The sequence below is a fragment of the Sminthopsis crassicaudata genome, chromosome 3 (genome assembly GCF_048593235.1).
Source record: "Sminthopsis crassicaudata isolate SCR6 chromosome 3, ASM4859323v1, whole genome shotgun sequence".
Lineage (NCBI taxonomy): Eukaryota > Metazoa > Chordata > Mammalia > Dasyuromorphia > Dasyuridae > Sminthopsis > Sminthopsis crassicaudata.
In genome coordinates, this window is record NC_133619.1 from 222,273,086 (window position 1) to 222,288,422 (window position 15,337).

The 15,337-nt window shown below is 31.1% G+C and overlaps 1 protein-coding gene across 6 annotated transcripts in view; it reads right to left on the bottom strand.

The window, feature by feature from the left end:
- The window catches only part of WWC3 (WWC family member 3), a 176,752-nt gene that overhangs the window by 16,990 nt on the left and 144,425 nt on the right, over positions 1-15,337 (bottom strand). For 3 of the 6 annotated variants that reach the window (XM_074300022.1, XM_074300026.1, XM_074300029.1), the window contains exons 10-14: positions 10,878-10,967; positions 8,877-9,448; positions 5,759-5,879; positions 1,378-1,455; positions 585-671 (exon numbers count right to left, since the gene is read on the bottom strand). In XM_074300022.1, the coding sequence (XP_074156123.1) occupies positions 585-671; positions 1,378-1,455; positions 5,759-5,879; positions 8,877-9,448; positions 10,878-10,967 (948 nt within the window). The remainder of the gene's footprint in view (positions 1-584; positions 672-1,377; positions 1,456-5,758; positions 5,880-8,876; positions 9,449-10,877; positions 10,968-15,337) is intronic. The other 3 variants (XM_074300025.1, XM_074300024.1, XM_074300023.1) reach the window with 3 other exon arrangements.

Consider the following 15,337-nt stretch of genomic DNA (forward strand, 5'->3'; position numbering starts at 1 on the left):
TCATATTGGTCATCTCCCTCTAACCAATTTAAATTAGTGAGTTTCTACAGATTTTCTATTTCAAAATAGAAATATTTCAAAAAATTTCACTTTATATCCCATAAATTTAGATAGTGTGTGTAACATATGTGTAGATGCTTCTCTATATACACAAGTATGTGTGTGTTAAAATAAGAATTCATTTGAGTAGGTTGTTCCTTGAATTTCTATTAATCTATTTTTCACCTAAAAATTTAGATTATTTATATTCCTCTTTACTAAAAGTCTGACCCCCAATGTTTAAGACAGAGGTATCAAATTCACATTCCAAAAGAGGCTAAATCAGATTAAAATGTAATTGGGAAATGTTGAACAAAACAAAATACAATTTAACACAAATAATGGTTTTCTGCAGATCCACTTCTATTTGAATTTTACACCACCACTCTAAGATTATTCCCATAGGGAAAGCAATCTCTGGAAAGCTCTACCAAACTGCTAAGGTTAAGCTTAGTCCTCTTTCCAAAGGCAGACTACCATAAGACTAGGGAAACCCTAGATCTTTGAATTTGAAGAGCTGACGTTGAATTAGAGTGTTCACTTACATCTTGCAGCCTTCTTTCACAATCAACCCAGCAAAATTCTTGAGCTGGAGAACATTCACTAGGAGACAATCATTTCCTCTATCATGCCTAGAAAATAAACAGTCAATTCATTACCATGAAACCCCTGGATAAAGGGGTTGGGAGTTGGGAGAGCAAAGAGTCAAATCTCAATTTGAACTATAGCAATGAGAATAAAAGGATATATACATATACATACATAAATATATATGTACATATATAGACATATTTTAAAAACATACACCATATATGGTGCTATTTCTTTGCAACTTACACAAAGCTGCTTTGTTTTATGGCTGGACATATTATTGTCATTATTCTGTCAGTTATTTAATAGCTACCCCTTTAAAGGAAAAAACTGTAGCTGGAAACCAAGAGAAGATGAAAATTGAGGAATAAAAACTAATAGGCTACACAAGTCTCCTCATCCTGTAGCAGATAGGAATGGTTTTCTCAATTCCCAGCAAGATTTGTGATAATTTTTACAGACAAGAAATGTGCACTGAGGGCTTTTTTTGTTTCTTTTTGTACCTGTCCCATTAGGGCCCAGGTTTCCTAATCTGCACTTAATATACTGGTTCCTTTCCACTCTCCATTTCATAATGGTGCCATAGCAAGTACTCAGTAAACACTTGCTGAAAGCTCAGACCCAAAGAGGGTATGTGAGAAGATATGTCTCCTCAATTCTTTGGCAGTGGAGGGATGGGGAGAGGGGAATCTAGCTACCACCTTCACTGTACTAGCAAAGAAGGGAGCAGATTTAGCCTGAACTTACAAAAATCCCACATGGATCTGGGGCTCTTCATTAGTGCTGGCATCATTGTATGCAGGCTCCTCAGTATCCTCATTCCTACTGACAATTGGGAAAAGGATAAGGTTAAATTTCTTCTAAGGAAATTAAATCCATCAGATACCACACTAAAAGTTCCCCATGTTAGTGATTCTCTTTTTACCAGAAAATACTGCTTTTGGAATGAACTTGCAGAAAGAACTCCCAATAAAGAAACTCCACTTACCAATGAACATCAGCATCTTTTCCATAGTCTTAGAGAATGGCCTGACAATGCTCATGACCACGGTGTGTGTGTATGTAATATATGTATAGTAATTGACAGACCCGAGATTAGAACTCACATGTTCTGACTTCAAATCAGACTTTTCCTGCTGTACCAAACCACTTCTCACTCTGAACTTTGAAACAATAAACCAATATGATAAACAGAAATTCTTTCTTCCCCTGTGTGGATTGGTTATAGACATATGCTAATAAGGGGAAAACAATAATTAATTTTCTTGTAGCTAGGCTGATGCTTTCATTAGTAAAGGTAGCTTCCCAATCAGGAAATTCTCATAATACCAATGCAATTTGGCAGCTGTTAGAGGATTTGTAAAATTAGAGAGTTGCAAGGAAGTTAAGTGACTTGCCCAGAGTCACCCACTTAGCAGGTGTCTGGTGCAGAACTTGAACACAGACCTTCTTCCCTAAGATGTTACATTTATCCATAAGGTTTATGGAGCATTTTATGACCATTATTCCAATTAAATAAATAATGAATTAAAGAGACAATAAATTACATACTTATATGCATTTCTAGGAATGTGAACTCTTGAAATATTTTTACAGATGACTAAAAGTATAATTGACTTCCACTTTTCAAGCTTTTCACTGGACTAGCTAATACATAATTAAGTAGACTAATAGTTTTGATTTTTCTATTTCCCATATGCCTTTAGAGGAAATGAAAACTGACTAAAAGCAGTGAATGCTATTAGCACAACAGTCCTGGATCTGAGGCCAGCCTACAGCATTTACTTTGTGACAGCAGGTAAGTCACTCACCTTCTCTGCCTTGGTTTCCTAGTCCATTAAGTGTATTAATTAAATTGTTAAATATAAAATTATTGCTATTAAATGCATTATTAGAATAAATATAAATTATATATATATATTAAATTAATAATGATATTTGGATTACCTACCTAATAGGGCTATTTTGAGGGAAATGTGCCAAGTGACTCTCTCCAGTAGAGAGCTGGAGAGTTCAGAGACTTTTATTATTTTCTCTATAATCTCAGCACCTAATACAGGGCCTGGTATAGATTAAGTACTTAACAAATGATTGATAAGTGATCAGAACTGAATCAATCATTCAGATGATATTAATCCCCAAAAACTATTTTTGAAGAAAGGCTGCTCAGATTGCAAGTTATTGTTGGTCTAAGTTATCTGATTGTCTTCTGAGTAGATAATTACTCAAATTTCAGTTAGTGGACTGGGATTCAGAAGTTTTGTTCTGCTACTAACTGGTCATAAGTCAATTCACCTCTCCAAGTCTCAATTTCTTCATCTATAATAGGAAGAAGGTAGTGTCCTTCCAACTTTTAAATGCTATGATTCTCCCCTTGGCTTCTCCTGTATAGATATAGAAAAAATGTTCTAAGTCTACCACTCACATTTTAATTAAGTCCAGTCATAAAATTAGAGATTGAAAGAAAGAAAAGAAAAACAACTCAAGACTATTGAACTACTTCATCTCCCTAAATGAGAAATGGCAATCTGGAGTATGAGCTCAATTTGGAACCAAATAATGACTCTCATTTTTTTCCCTCAAAGTACTTAGGACTTTGAAAAATCGATATTAAAAATTACCCTAAAATTTAAAAATAGAAAGTTACATCAGGATTAATGTCTCTTTTACGGAACATTGTCTACATAAGTCTTATTCTTTTAAGGAATAACCCACAAGTAGATGGTGAATTGGACAGACTACTGGACCCAGAATCAGAGAAACCCTAGTTCAAATTTGACTTCAGTCTATCAACCTGGACAATTTATTTAGAAAGAGAGCATAACTCTTAACCTTATTTGTAAATTTTTGTATTTTGTAAATGAGGGGTAACAATAGGACCTTCCTCCCAGGATTATTGTGAGGATCAATTGTGATAATGTTCATAAAGTGCTTTGCACACCTTAAAGAAAAATATAAATTGTAGCTTAGAAAAACAAAAACCAAAAAAACAAACCCTGAAGAAGCCAAGGCAGAGAATCATCAGTGTCTAATTAAAGACCAAAGTGTGTCATTAAAGACCCAAGTCAGATTAAGATACACACAAGAAAAAAAGGGAGAGTATGTAAAAGGTGTCAGTTACTAAACACTATACTAAAACAGTGGTCAAAATAGCTTAGATCTATTTCACCTTTATACCCATTTTAAACATACTGCTAACATGGGCTGCACACATTCTCCTTTTATTTCTTCTTTTGTCAATTACCAACATATGCAATTCAATGAATCTAAGTGTTCTCATACTAGCTCTTTAATGGTCATTTGGTTCTGAATTTTTTGCAAAACAGACTTTTGCTTTCTGCCTTGGAGAAGATACTTTAAATTTTACATAGTATAAACTAAACATAGTGTATGGAACATATGCAATATACATAGGACATATAAATGTATACACTATGCTATATTATATTTATGTACTTTATATACTATACCATATAAAGTCTGTGTGCATGTGTGTGTATAGTATATATACTAAATACACACACATATATAATTATTAGAAACCTTTTCTAATTTTTTAAATAAAAATTTTTAAATAAAAATAAAAAAAAATACCTAATAGTGATGATAGCAACAATAACAACAAATCACATTTATTTACTATTTCTAAGGTTTAGAAACTGCTGTTATCAAGTAAATAGTACATGTTACTCTATATTGTAAACTTAAGTCAATTACATACTACAATGTTGCCCTATATTGTATTCATGGATACTCATCCATAACCTAAGTAATCATAATAATAATCCAAAGTTATTACATAAGTGAAATTGTCAAGTATTTAATTTGGAGATAGAAAGACTTAGATTCAAATCCTTTGAATTAACTTTTTAAGAGAAATGATTTTAAACAAATAAATCCCTTACCCTCTCTAAATTTCAGTCCTTATCCATAAAATGGGAATAATAATAATTTTACTACTTATATATGATGTATGTGAAAAATAGTTCTGTTATTGTTGCTATCATTATCATCACTTTTTTTGTATTCATGTACACACTGTCTCTCCCATTAAAATGTAAGTTCCTTGAGGGCATAGACCACTTTAGTTTTTTATCTGCATATCCTGCACTAAAGATAACATCTGGCACAAAGAAATAACTTACTTAATACTTATTGATCGATTATGTTGAGGAGAGTATGCAAAAAGCTGATAAAATTTTTATAATAAATAATTTATTTTATTTAATAATGGTTATAGGTTAAAGGTTATAAAGGGAAAGAATATCTATCCAATACTGATTTTTTTAGGGTCCTTGCTAAAGAAAGATGTTATCTTTTACACAGCAGGATCTTTAGCAATAAAATATTTTCCCTTATTCTATGTCTAGATTCAAAGAAATATTTTCATGACATTTATCTCCTATATTTCCATAGGTGAATATCCTGGAGCCAAAAATAAATAAATAAATAAAGTTTGTGGTTTGTTTTTTTTTTTAATGACTTTCAAGGAAATTCTTGATACTGACAGGCAGTACAAACTCAATTAAACATAGTATGCCAATAATTATAAGAAGATAAAGAAAACTTTTCAATATTTAAAAGTAATTGTAATCAGCTGGGTGGTTGTTTTTTAAATGACAAAATAAAGCAGGAACACAAATTACAATTGATCAATATTCTCTTTTATGTATGAACAGTTGAATCACACTGATTTTCCTTCCCATAGAACAAGGGAACATAAAAATATATTTACTGGCACGGGAGTCAGTGACCACATATTTATTTTAAATTAATACATTTATAACACACAACAAATTTATTATTAATAAATGCTTATTATATGACTGACTCACTGAGTCAGTGTGAAGGCAGCAATCTTCCCTATAGGAAAATAGGTGGATGATGGGAAAAGACCAATCCACTACCACCTCCATAAGCCCACAAAGGAATTTCCCTCTTTGGATTTAACCATAAACCATATTCACGGAGATGGAGAAAAAGTCATATATTTTAATACTGCAAATCTAAGTGTACTACTATATTAAGGAATCAGTATTATCATTTTGTTTAGGATGTAGAGAGAGCATTGCAATATCATATCAACAAATTATTTATTGGAAAAAAGGATTAAAATCCTATGGCCAACCTTTTGGTTAAAGGTTCAAATACACCACTGTCACTAGCCAGCGAATAATCAGAGAGACATGCAGAAACCCGTCTGGCCCTTCTCTCTGACCTTCTAGCACTATCTTCTCTTAAAGTAACTGCTGGAGAGAAAAGAAATAAACAGAGTTAAAAGGTGACAATACATTTTGACATCTATAAGAAAATTAATAAGTTATATTATTATTGATGAAAACATGAAATGAAAATTTCTAGCTATGACTATTATGATCTATCTTTTAAAAAAAAATAGAGTGAGATCCAGCTTTTTCTGTTGGAAAACTGGAAAAAAAAATTTGAGGGTTACTTTTCTTCATGGCTAAAAATAACTAGACCTCTTTAAAAACTCTGAAAAATTATTTAAAAAGAAAAACCACTATTTGAAATCTTTAAAATAACTTCCTCCCCTTGTTATTATAGAACACTGTAAGAAATATTTTGAAATCACCGATAAAAAAAACCTTTTTTTTCCTTAACCAATATGTGCAACAATAGATTAAAATAATATTGGTCCAAGAGTAGTTTATAAATAGGCATTCAATAATGGGGTTTTTAAAAAATGGCCATCATAGACCAATAAAATTTTATTTTAAAAGAAAATAGAAAAACCACAATAACTATGTCTAAAAAAGAAACCATGTACTTTTTTTGGAAGAAAATACTGATTTTTAACAATCAAGGAGTGAAAAAGGTCTATACAACAATGATCAGAAAAGACCAGTGTTAAAATTTTAGTTGGTCTCATTTTCTATTCAACCAAACTACACAATAAAAGCCACCCAAAATGTATAAAGTATCAAGTCTGTACTTAATAAGCTGGACTCATAAAAATCTTCTAATATCATGCCATAGAGTTGAGGGGACAAATATGATTTTCATTTCATTAATTACACTAAAACTAAGCTTTCCAAGCAATCTGACAGCATACTAATGCTATTTTTGTTTTTAATGAAAATACTATTCTTTTCTCTCGCCATCATTCTTATAAATGATAATTCAGAAATCAAAATAAAAGAAGAATTCACTAGATCTGCATCACCACAAAAGTTAAATTGAAAGATGTACTGTCAATAGTTGTCCTTGGTTGAGGGGAGAAAAACATGGAAGAAACCACTCAACATCCCAAAACATCTGCTCTTGGGTTTCAATGCAATGAAGTTAATCACTAGGGACTAGAAATCTTGGAGCTACATTTACTTTTAAAATTTCTTATCTTTGTTTAAATATAAATATATATATATATACACACACACACACCATTTATGTACCCTAACACACATTCCAAAGGGCATAAAAATGTCTGAATAAAAGGAAGGAGGAACATAGTAAAAAAAGTATATCACACATAGGTTTATAGCCCTAGTGTATAATATTTGAAAATTTCTTTTAAAAATTATACAAGTGAAAAGGATTCTGTAGTCATCACCAACCTTAAAAAATAAAGCAATAATCTATGTGATAAGTTCTAAGACTACCACAAAGATACCACTTCTGTATATCTTGTAATACTAGCTAACCTATTTATTAGACAGCAAAGCAATAAAAATCTAGAAGTCAAAGGTAACAAAAAAATACCAAGTTCACTTACAGTGAATTTTTCTGTTGTGCCGCATGAGGAATAAGATAAAAAGCAATGAGTGAAAAGGTATAGATTTTCTAAACTAACATTTGAAAACATACCATGAATATAGGCATTAATTAATATGTTAATAAATGAATGAGAAAAATAAATATATACTACATACTAAAACCAGAAAATTATATTAAGATCATGGTAAATTTTAACTTAAACATACGCTGGTTATTTAAAAGTTAAAATATATAGTTTGTGAAATGAATATTTCAAATCAAAGGATACTTCCCCTTCCCTCTCCTCAAAAAAAAATAAAATAAAATAAAAAAATAATTAGTCCAACTGATTGAAGTCTATGTGAAAAGAAGTTATTTCAGAAAAACATTCTTTTCCCCTCATATTAAAACTGCTTACTAGACACAGCAATATTGTTTTATATTTTTAGGTAAGCTGATAAACTATTCTGAACCTCAGTTTTCTCTAGTAAAAAAAAAAAAGAAGTTTAGAGTATATTTTTAAAAACATGTTTTATTTAATGAACATTTTAGCTTCTGTGATAGAAGAGAAAAGTGCAAAGGAGAAGAGAGATTCTGGTTTCTAATCTCATCTGCATACATAATTCCTAGTATAGGAACTCTACTAATACAGATGATGATAATAAATATTATTTATTTATTATCATAAATATTACAGATTTATACTACATTATTTCTATATTCCTCATGGAAGTTACAGTTGTGGGCTTGATAACTATGAATGAAACCTTATCCATACCCTGGACTTCAAGAGTGCTCTATTTAGACTACTTTGTTTAGTGTATTGTTATAATCTTCATGGAAAGTTTCCAGTCATCTGGCTGTGGTATATGATAATTTACCACATGGTGGCGCTAAGAAAATACATTTTGAAACAATTGCAACTTAAAGTTAATACCGAGACTATTTGGTATCTGTCAGAATAGCAATGGTAAACAATGAAAGTTTTGAAACTAAACCTGAGGTGACTTGGGATATGAGGTGAGAGTGTGGAGGAAACTTGAAAGGAAAACGAGGAATTGGGACATAAAGGTTCATGATTATTCTACCTATCTAAAAACTTAGTTTTTTATAGCCTTAAATGAAAGGATGGAAAAAATAGATTAAATAATTATTATTTTAAATTTTTCTTTATTTCCTTTAAAAAAGGCAACATGGCCACACAGAAGAAGTAAACAGTTACCATTACTCTTCTGGTCCTTATTTGGTTCTTAATCGATATATAAAACACACACACACAATATGTATAATATATATATGATGATGACAATAATATCATTTCTGGGTTTGCAGCATTATTCAAAAGCACCTAAGTACAAAATTCACGTTATCCTGGTTTTGCCAGTTATAAAAATCCCCAACCTGGTATTACTTAATACTAAGTAATAACTAAGTTAAACCAAAGAGGGAGAAGAAGACTTTTAAATATTAAATTGTGTCAACTTCTCCAACTTCCACCCCTGCCCCTGCTAATCTTATCTATAAACACTTACTTCCACTAGTAGTTGGGGCATTTGCCAGTTGTGGTCGTGGCTGTTCTCGAACTCCTTCATTATCCCCATGATATCCAGAATGTTGAAGTGAAGTTGTCCCCTGTGTCTCATCCTCCCCCAAAGCTGAGGATTGAGCCCTGAGCCTTTCTAGAGCTCCCATCCCTAACATTTCAAATCCATCAGACATCTGAGCAAGAGGGGAATCCCGAGAGGCAGAAAGAAAGGGTGTGTCTAATGGGGAACTTGGTGGAGACAAAGAAGACAAAGAGGAACGAGAAGACAAGGAAGCTAGGGACTGAGGTGTGTCCAGGGACCTCCTTTGCTTATTGAAGTTGGAATGTCCAGTGGACTCAGAGAATGGTGCATCTTTCCCCAGGGAATCAAACGGAATTAGATCAAAGCGCAGATGCTGGCCATAATCTGCATCAGATTTTTCATACTGGGGAAGGCCATAGATGTCTGTAAAGCTGATGGAGCTTAAAGAACCCCTGCTGGATGCCAGTGATCCCCGGCTAGATGCCAGTGACCCCCTGCTACTCCCAGAGGATACTGTCAGAGTGCTGGCAGATAAGCTGAAATAAAAAAAAAAAAATGCAAGCTTTATTACTATACTTTCAGGACTTCTACTTGCATACTGTTATATTCCACAAATATAAAATGAAATGTAAGATGAAAAATAAAAATACCTCCTTCTGCTAATAGTAACTGTTAGCATTTGAATATTGTCTTTTGTTAATAATTACTGTTTTATGTAAAAAAAAAATTAAGCAGAGAAATAACTAACACCTCATTCTTTTTGACAGGCAATATTTCTCTCCACACAGAAGGCATTACAAAATATTGATATTCTTCAATTTTTCCTTCAAAAATTAATCATCAAATGATAATTTAGCATCTATTTTTTAAACTTTTCTTGTTTGCCAATTTTTTGGTTAGTCAAATCTATCTGTGGTGGTGAATCAGAGAACTCTATTTAATCAGGACTTAGAACATGACTGTTTTGGGGAAGAAAATAATGAAAATAAATCAATAAAACATTCAATCAAAAAACACAATTAAATTAACTTAACTTTATTAAATTAATTAAATTAACTTGCCTTTGCAATCATTACTTTATTTCTACTCTTTAGTGCTAAAGTATAAATACTATTAATTTTCAAATAGAAAAGATGTTACCTACTTTCATTTTATAGTTAATGAGTCTATAGACATTAGTGTTTCCACTTTCTTTTATCAACACACTGTAATTTTATTAACTTACCTCTCATTGAGTCATTTTTTCCCTTTGAGGAAAATGTGAAATAAAATTATTGCATGAAGATGAAATAAAATGTCAAAGCTAATGAAATTAAATTAAAGCTAAGAAATCTAGATAAAATATGTTCCAGTCAGAAGTGTGTGTGTGTGTGTGTGTGTATGTATGTAATAATTCTATGTGTGAATTTAAAAATTTTTTTAAATTAAATTACAATTACTTGTCCAAGTTATTCCCCCACTCCTTTTAGAATTCTTTTGTTATGGGAAAAAATACAAATATCAACCACAAATTTTTTGGTTTCTTAATATGAAGTTGATTCTTCAATTTTTTTCTTAAAATGAATTTTAATTTTATAAATTTCCATCTTATTAATAAGAAAAAGGCTTATGGACATGTGTATATACACATAATCATTCAGATACTCCTATGCACTATTATTTTAAACATTATAAATCATTTGATTATGCATAAGTTTGCCAGAAGTTTTGTTGCTCTGAAGACAAATGTATTTTTCCTTGAACTCATTCTCTGGAACAGATAGGAATTTTTTAGACTGTATTTTCTGCCTTTTTTCCATCTTATTTTGTCCAAATGATTCATTAGTCCATTTTAAAATTTCAAATCCATTCCAGTATCTATGTTCCAGTTGATGAGAACAGCTAATGTGAATTAATGAATATCATTTATTTGTAATTATCAAAGAATAAAAATAGAAAAGTAACACAATTTTATGAGTGACATACCTTTTTAACTGAGATTGTAAGTAGGATGTTAAACGTGTGGCTTCTTCTAGTTGCATAAGCAAACAATTTCGCTTTTCTTGAAGAAGAATCCTGAAATAAAAAATGTATAAATGAATGTGTACATGCATAGACATGTCTATTAATACATACTTAGAGCACCAATTGTTTACATTCAGTCTTTTGATAATCACTAGTGATAGGATTTTTATAATGAATATTTTCATATCAGGAAATTTAACTATAATTTCAAGTAAAAACATGTAGCTTTTATTTCAAAACTCTTGACTATGACAGTGTAAGAATGTGTTTTTATACCTTAGGTGTCTTTGAACCAGCCTGCTCTAACAAAACATTGAGGAAAAAACATCCACAATTTCTTTAAGATACCTACTTTCTTAATATTACTTAGTACAACTACTATGAATTAATCAAAAAGCTAAAGAATTTTTTTTCAAACTTGTTTATTGTACATTTAAATTTTCATCTAGAAAATGAAAGGGTTACATTAAATGACTTCTAAAGTTTGAGTTCTAAAAATTATTATCACCACAGAATATAAGATTCTATCTCTAACTCTGAGTGCTCATAAGTGTTCCTGTTACTCTTGCCCAGATATCCAATATTGAGACCCCCTCTGTTCCCACTGTAGGCACTCAAAAATATTATTGTGAGTCTAAGAAGGTGACATACTTATATGGCTAGAGTATGCAAATTTTAATAGCATCTATAAGAAATAACATTCAAACTAAGCAGAAATCTCTTCCACTGAAAGTCTAGAATTGCTAGGCAAGGGAAGAAACCAATTAGAGACCACCCTATAAGCAGTCAACTTCCTATTCTTACATCATAAGATATTAATTGTCAAATAGTCCAAAAATATCACATTTTTTATCTGAAGAGATCAAGTCCAGAAAACATAGAAATAAATTGTCTCTGATGTAAATCATTATTTTAACTGCTAGGCAAGAAGACACTATTTAAGCATTTCCATAAAAACTATATTGCTACTATTTTAAATTAATTTAATATAGTTTTTACTCTTCAAAGATATGATACAAATTATTTCTGCTTGAGAAGTAAATCTTCTAATGAGGTATTTTTATTTAGGCAACTGTCAATTCTTGGATCAATTGCATAAGCAAGATTCTTATTTTAATTTTAAAATTCAGAGTTTATTTCTATTATAAACTTAGCAAATATGAACATTTCAATATATCAAGAAGAAAAAGAGCCAGGAAATACAACTTGTTTGTTTAAAGAATATATGAAACTTAACACAATAACAACATTGTCCTTCTTGTCTTATTCCTTTTTTGAAATTCCTTCTCTTCTGTGCATTCCCCCCCACCCCCCCTGCCGAGGCTGGGTTTAAATGACTTGCCCAGGGTCACACAGTTAGGAAGTGTTAAGTGTCAAATCTGTTTGAACTCGGGTCCTCCCAAATTCAGGGCTGGTGCTCTATCCACTTCGCCATCTAGCTGCCCCCTCTTCTGTGCATTTTTAAATGTGGCATTGATGTTATTTACTTTAATCAAATTTTTTTGGTATCATTAGCATTACCCATCTTCTCACTGACTCTATTCTCCTTTATTCCCCTAAAAAAGAAAGATTTTTAAAGGCTCTTTTTATTCTCATACTCCATGATAAGTTTCCATTTTCATATTAGATTGAAATTAAACAGAAGCTATACCCAAAGACTTATTAGGATTTGAAGTTTTAAAAATTATTCTTTGTATTCATTTCCAGCATCACCATAGCATGCTAAAGATGGAAAGGAACGTTGGAAACCATCTTATTCAACCCCTCACTTTCTTATTCATCTATTATTACCTGTAATTACTTCCATCTTCTATACATGTTATTATCATTAAAATCTAAATTCAATAAGAAATGTCCTATTCCACCCAATTAAGTCTCTTTAAAAAATAACCTGTATTTCATTCTCTCATCTGAAATCCTCCTATGTCTTCAGAAGTTTAGCTCTCTCCCCAGCTAATTTCCTTGGAAGAATTTTAGGTGATAGAATCCTACCAATATTTTGTAGCAATCCGTTTATGCCAACACTACTAAAATCTGCTTCTGTCTCATACTCAATGTGCAACAAGAAAATTGGATTTATACACATATAGTGTATCTAGGTTATACTGTAACACATGTAAAATGTATAGGATTGCCTGTCATCTAGGGGAGGGAGTAGAGGGAGAGAGGGATAATGCTATAAAAAAAAATTACTCATGCATATATACTGTCAAAAAAATTTTATAATTATAAAATTAAAAAAATAAATAAAAAAATAAAATAAAATAAAATCTGCTTCTGGTTCCATTGATCGTCATTCAATTATCTTCTCCCAGACTCTTCTACACTCTCCCTCTAATTTCTATAAACTTTTTAATATAGAGTTTTCTACAAAATTTAGGGCACAGGTAATATTATAATTTGCTTTCTTTCCTTTATCACACACAAAAAATGGAGTCATCACTTCCTCAAGGTTTTCACCAATTACACTCCAAGCAAAAAGTTCCTCATTATTATTGAGAAATCAGTCTATTCTAACTTCTTTTCCTTTTCAAAATTAAAATATATCAAAACTAATGAAGAAAATAGTATCTTTCCTTCATATGGAAAAAAGACTGTTCTAAGAGAAGTCTAAACAATTGAAATCTCCCATCACTATGATGGCATGCTATAGTGATAGGTTTATGGTCGGTTTTTCAAATTCCTTATTTGTTCTTTTTCTGCTTAAATAGTTTGTAATATATTCTGAACTTCTGCCTACCATTGATCATCATCTACCTCCCCAATTCCTTCTTTTGCAAAAAATGTAACTTCTGAATATACAATGTTAGCCATATTCTTTAATAGTTATTATTTAGGGAAAATCATTTACTTAAGGGCTTTCTGAACCTGTTTTCTCACCTGTAAAATGAGGATAATAATACTTTTGTTCACAAGTTTATCAGGAGAAAAGAATTTTCAAAGTGCTGTATAAACATGAGCATTATATACATTATAATCATTATAAAGTCTATAAAATTATGAATTGTATAAATAAGGTAAAGATTGACACAATTAACCAGTTGTGAATCTATCTATATTATTCTTATTCAGTTCATGTCTTTATTATCCAAAAGAATGAAACTTGTCAAATGTCTCACTAAACTCCAAATGTTGTACATGCTATGGCATTTTATAATGTTTATATAATGCCATATAAAGTCTATGGAAGGTTATACCCAATTTGTTGTGAGACCCTTGAATTACAGGAAAATTATTACAGATTATAGGAAAATTGATTTTTGAGAATATAACAATTTATTAGAACTTTACAAAAAAATGGTTGTAGAAGTCTGCTTTATGATCTAATAGATTTCTGCATCATGAAAAGTGTTTAGGCAAAGGCTGAGCAATTATTTATTTTCTGGTTACATGATTAAAAGAGCAGTGAAAAGGAAAGCTGATTCAGCCAGAGATTCCTTATAGTGTAGGGATAAACGACAGGGAGGGACATCTATGAATAGAGATTTCAAGAGTTCCATAGGAAAAATTACATTTTATTTAAGTAAGTGGTTTTTTTTGGTAATAATTTATTTTTGTGAATTTAAAAACATTCTAAGAAGCAGTCCATAGAATTCACTAAACTGTCAAAAGGGCCCTTAATTTGACCATTCCATTACAACTTATTTTTCCATAGCTTTGACAAATTTACTATTACACTTATAACAGGGTTCTTACTTTACACGGGGTCTGAGAAACTGGCTTTTTAGTATTTTGACATCTATATTTTCAGGTAATTTGTTTTCTTTATATCCTATGTATGTTATTTTATGTACATTGTATGAAAAAGGGATCCATAGGTTTTCAGACTGCCAATAGATCTGTGACACAAAATAAGGTTAAGAACTCCTAACAGAGAGAAATCAAAATGTTATTAAAATCATATATCCCCCTAATGTAGTTCTACTTTCCAAGATTCATTAATATCAATCACTTTGCATGGGATAAATCAGCCGATTTTTAAAATTAGAAATAGTTATGTATACATTAGGTCAAGTAGGGTAGAATGTAGAAGCAATCTTCGGGATCATTAAAATAATTGTTTTTTAGCTATTTCAGAATCCTTATGATGCCATTCAGGATTTTCTTAGCAAAACTATTAGAAGGATTTTCCATTTCCTTCTCCACTTCATTTTATAGATGAGGAAACTAAGGCAAACAGTGCTAAGTGACAACTAGTAAGTGCCTCAGGCCACATTTGAACTCAGATCCTCCTGAATCCAGGGCTTATTCACCATCTACATTGCCACCTTGCTATCATATTGAAGCATTATGTTTATGTTATTATGGAGAAAAAAGGAGTGGCAGGGTTAACCTAAATAACTGATAAATTTTATTCTGAGTGAATTATCCCAATAACTTTTCTATTATGTTATGCATGCACAATATATTATATTTCATTA